We start from the raw sequence: 5231 nt of genomic DNA, 5'->3' as shown, positions 1-5231 counted from the left end.
CACTATGCCCAGCTAATTTTTGTATTTTTGGTAGAGATGGGGTTTCACCATGTTGCTCAGGCTTGTCTCCAACTCCTGAGCTCAAGCTATCTGCCCACCTCAGCCTCCCAGAGTGCTGGAATTGCAGACATGAGCCACCACACCTGGCCAGAAATCTTTTATAAGAAATTATACGTTTTTGAGAGCCCTTATTCCAAATGTGGTATGCTAAGAAGAAGCTCTATTATTTAGTAACAAGCATTTTGTTACATTAGCATTTTACTTTATCGCATGCTTAATTTTGCCTCTTGTTGTTTGTCATGCTATCCTAAAGAGAAACAGGACTCATTGATACTGTTGCCTGAAGACATGGGACCAAATTGACTGCTGTAGCTCTAAAGACCGACAAATACCATTAGGAAAGCATGAGAAAAGCCCATTTTGTGCTTATGTCAGAACATAGAATGTACTGGGGAAATTTTTACTGGTGATGGATAAAGCTCCTAGTTGGAACTAGGAGCATATAGGGAGGGGCAAATGAAATGATTGTGGGGAATGGCTGTTATTGAGGAGAGAAGAAAACCAATTTTTCTTTTAATATTTTAAGACCGAAGGCTCTTAGAAAGAGAATAGTTAAGGAGGATATGATCACATTTTGTAAAATTGTGAATGGTATTGATGGGTGACCACAGTCTTAAGAATTCTATAACAGAGCAACTTGGGAATCTACAAAGTAGATTTAACACAAAATTGAGTGCTGAAGTAAATGTCAGTGGATATATAACTTTTTACTCCAAAGGCAATGTAAACTAATTAGAAAAATAAGAGGATAAAAAAAATATGTGGTTATTTGGAGGCTCATCCTCATGAGGGTTAGCATGGAAGTTAACCACACCTTTCCCTAGACTACCTTCTGCTGGCATTAATAATTCAGAAACACATGTCAAGGGTCTCTTTCACCCAGGAGATTTCTTGTTATTTCTGTGTGATTTATTTTTTCCTTCCTTCACTCCTTCAGCTTTTTGGAAGCAATACCTTTTTTTTTTTTTTTTGAGATGGAGTTTTGCCCTTGTTACCCAGGCTAGAGTGCAGTGGAGTGATCTCGGCTTACTGCAACCTCTGCCTCCCCGTTCAAGTGATTCTCCAGCCTCAGTCGCCCGAGTAGCTGGGATTACAGGCATGTGCCACCACGCCTGGCTAATTTTGTATTTTTAGTAGAGACAGGGTTTCTCCGTGTTGGTCAGGCTGGTGTCGAGCTCCCAACTTCAGGTGATCCACCCACCTCAGCCTCCCAAAGTGCTGGGATTACAGGCATGAGCCACCACGCCTGGCCAGTAATACGTTTTTAGAGTAGAAAGGCTTTGTTTTACCTTGTTTATGTTTTCTTTGATTCACATCTTCATAACCATAGTGTTTCTGTCAGTCTTTTATATGTAACTTTTATATGTAACTCATTCTACACTGCTGTTATCTTCCCATCTAGTTATCACATGATTTCACAGAATTGATTTGACTTCTGCTTAATTTAGACCTTTTTCATTCGCCCTTCCCCAATAAAGGACAAAGAGATTTTCAGCAGATCAGATGCCAGATTCTGTGTTGTTTTAATATTAATATACCTTTATTGGAAACCCTAAAGGTCTTATTAATGATTATTGTTACAGAACTTTTTTTTTTTTTTTTTTTTTTGAGATGGAGTCTTGCTCTGTTGCCCAGGCCGGAGTGCAGTGGTGTGATCTCGGCTTATTGCAATCTCTGTCTCCTGGGTTCAAGCAATTCTTCTGCCTCGGCCACCTAAGTAACTGGGATTACAGGAACATGCCACCACACCCAACTAATTTTTTTGTATTTTTCGTAGAGACGGGGTTTCACCATGTTGGCCAGCCTGGTCTCGAACTCCTGATTTCAAATGATCTGCCTGCCTTGGTGTCCCAAAGTGCTGGGATTATAGGCATGAGCCACCACGCCTAGCCTACAGAACTTTTATAATGAATAAAAACTAGAATTCAGTTAGATCTATGTGTTTCCAAGTAAGCACTTTAAATGTTTCAGAAACGGAAGAAACAGTAATCTGAAGTTGTTACATTGGAATCTCATGAGCCTGTTGCCAACTGGTAAAGGACTCACAATTTTTAAAAAATTCTGAAAATGGTACTTAACTTTTCTTTACACAGTAACTTACATACTTTTATGTTTATTTTGAGAGGGACTAAGATCTGATTACCAGAATGAAACCTGAGCATTTTTCTTTAAAGTCTCAGGTTTCTTTTTGTTGTTGTTGTTGTTTTAAGATGGGATCTTGCTATGTTGCCTAGGCTTGTCTTGAATTCCTGGGTTCAAGTGATCCTCACACCTTAGCCTCCCACGTAGCTGGGATTATAGGCATGTGTACTGGGCCAGGCTAGCCTTGGTTTTATTGAAAATTTTTATGGTGTATGGCATAAGCACCTTCTACTTGTTAACATTCATTATAAATCCCATAGAGTGCAAAATATTGCAGTGTATAGAAGGCATTATATACTTGCAACTGTGACTGTCGTAAGAATGCTATTCGAAAAAATAATAATAAATGATTGCTTTCTCCTATAGCCATGTCTGGTGAGAACAGAGAAAATACACTGTTTTATTCTGAAATTCCCAAAACTATCAATAGAGCAGCAGTCCTAATGCTCTCTTGGAAGCCTCTTTTGGATCTTTTTCAGGTAGGATTAAATGTTGTTATTCCTATGATTTGGTGTATGTGTTCAGATACTGCATTTATGTAAAAGTTGGGATTTTATATTTAAAGTAGATGTAAATAAAAAAATTAAAACTTTTTATGTTTTTGTATGTGTGACCCTGAAATTCCATTTAATTCTTGATATATGAAACTAAGAGATAATAAAATTCAGTTTTTTAAACTGCTTTCTCCCTGTTTAACTGCATTTCCCTTTCGTAAACTTTGTACTTATGTAGTTCTCACATTTTTTAAAGGAGCTGTTCACAGAAAAGAACTGATAATTATTTCCAGAAAGGCTTATTTATATATTGTAATTGATTTTGTAGTTTTAAAGCTCAGTAACAGCACTAAAATAAAGGTACAAAGTTCAGTTTTACCTTCTAAATAGTATAATTCCATTTATGTAAAATCAAAGGTTGGGGTTTTATTTCCCCCAATATTTTATCTTTATTTTTTGTTTTTAAAAACTATTTTATATAAATATAAAATATAAAATAGTTCTAAAAACTATTTTATATAAATATAAAATATAAAATAGTTTGTAAACATATATATATGTTTAATAAGATGGGGTCTTGCTATGTTGTCCAGGCTGGTCTCAAACTCCTGGATTCAAGCAATCTGCCTGCCTCAGCTTTCCACAGTGCTGGAATTACAGGAGTGAGCCACTTCACCTGGCTGATTTTATCTTTAGATAAGAAAGTACATTGTTGAAAATACCCCAAAGATAATGTTTTAGTACAATCGTTTGCTTCTTTGGTTCTTATTACTATTTTTACAGTGAGTATTTATTCATTTATTATTATCATTTTTTTTTTGAGATGGAGTTTTGCTCTTGTTGCCCAGGCTGCAGTTCAATGACATAATCTCAGCTCACTGCAACCTCCACATCCTGAGTTCAAGCAATTCTCCTGCCTCAGACTCCCAAGTAGCTGGGATTACAGGCATGCGCCTCCATGCGCAGCTAATTTTGTATTTTTAGTGGAACTGGAGTTTCACCGTGTTAGCCAGGATGGTCTCAATCTCCTGACCTTGTGATCCACCCACCTTGGCCTCCTGAAGTGCTGGGATTATAGTTGTGAGCCACCGCACCTGGCCTGGGCCAAGTATTTGTTAATTGAATAACATGAATGTGCTGTTTCTCATAGAAATTTAAAACAAAAAAACATAACAACTAATCTCTTTTTTTTTTTTTTTGAGACACAGTCTCACTTTGTAACCCAGACTGGAGTGCAGTGGCGCCATCTCAGCTCACTGTAACCTCTGCCTCCCAGGTTCAAGTGATTCTCCTGCCTCAGCCTCCCAAGTAGGTGGAATTATAGGTGCACACCACCATGCCTGGCTAATTTTTGTATTTTCAGTAGAGATAGGGTTTCACCATGTTGCCCAGGCTGGTTTCGAACTCTTGGCCTCAAGTGATCCACCGCCTCAGCTTCCCAAAGTACTGGGATTACAGGTGTGAGCCACTGCACCTGGCCACAACTAATCGTTTTCACTGCAACTATTTATTATGAACATTTGCCCTTTACATAGGCATGTGACTTTTCTTTAAAACAGAAAAAATTTCTTATTCTAAGACCAGTGTCTTTAACTAAAATAATGATAATTTTCTCATAGAAAAATTGGCAAAAGTTTTTTAAACTTTTATAATGGAAATTTTTAAAGCATGCAAAAGTAGAATAATGTGAAATATTTTCAACAAGGATTAAATCTCAGGCATCAGCGTTGATTGTAGCCCTACTAACTTCCCCTCACAACCCCCCACCCCTACTGCTCAGATTTTTTCTTTGTTTGTTTTGAGACAGAGTCTGACTGTCGCCCAGGCTGGAGTGCAGTGGTGCCATCGCTGCTTACTGCGAGCTCTGCCTTCTGGGTTCACAGCATTCTCCTGCTTCAGCCTACCTAGTAGCTGGGACTATAGGCGCCTGCCACCGTGCCCAGCTAATTTTTTGTATTTTTGGTAGAGACGGGGTTTCACTGTGTTAGCCAGGATGGTCTCAGTCTCCTGACCTCGTGATCTGCCTGCCTTGGCCTCCCAAAGTGCTGGGATTACAGGTGTGAGCCACCGCGCCTGGCCCTGCTCAGATGATATTAAAGAAAATACCAGATATGTCATTCCTGAAATACATCAGTATGTATCTCTAAAGGATACCAATTTTTTTAAAAAATTGAGACAACATTTCACTCCTACCCAAATTGGAGTCCAGTGGTGTGTGATCACAGCTCACTGCAGCCTTAACTTCCTGAGCTCAAGCTAGAGTGCAGTGGCACAATCTCAGCTCACTGCAACCTCTGCCTCCCGGGTTCAAGCGATTGATTCTCCTGCCTCAGCCTCCTGAGTAGCTGGGACTACAGCGTGCGCCATCTCCTAGCTAATTTTTGTATTTTTAGTAGAGACAGGGTTTCACCATGTTGGCCAGGATGGTCTCGATCTCTTGACCTTGTAGTCCGCCTACCTCGGCCTCCCAAAGTGCTGGGGTTACAAGCATGAGCCACCGCGCCTGGCCCTACTGCAATTTTTTTTTTTTTTTTT

The 5231-nt window shown here is 39.2% G+C and overlaps 1 protein-coding gene across 6 annotated transcripts in view; it reads left to right on the top strand.

Annotated features, from left to right (window-relative positions):
- DPP8 (dipeptidyl-peptidase 8) overlaps positions 1–5231 on the top strand; it is an 80089-nt gene that overhangs the window by 7880 nt on the left and 66978 nt on the right. For all 6 annotated transcript variants that reach the window (XM_011968220.1, XM_011968196.1, XM_011968215.1 and 3 more), the window contains one exon: positions 2569–2681. In XM_011968220.1, the coding sequence (XP_011823610.1) occupies positions 2569–2681 (113 nt within the window). The remainder of the gene's footprint in view (positions 1–2568; positions 2682–5231) is intronic.

Source organism: Mandrillus leucophaeus, unplaced genomic scaffold, assembly GCF_000951045.1.
Source record: "Mandrillus leucophaeus isolate KB7577 unplaced genomic scaffold, Mleu.le_1.0 Scaffold12, whole genome shotgun sequence".
Classification (NCBI taxonomy): Eukaryota; Metazoa; Chordata; class Mammalia; order Primates; family Cercopithecidae; genus Mandrillus; species Mandrillus leucophaeus.
This window is presented reverse-complemented; position numbering and strand designations above follow the sequence as displayed.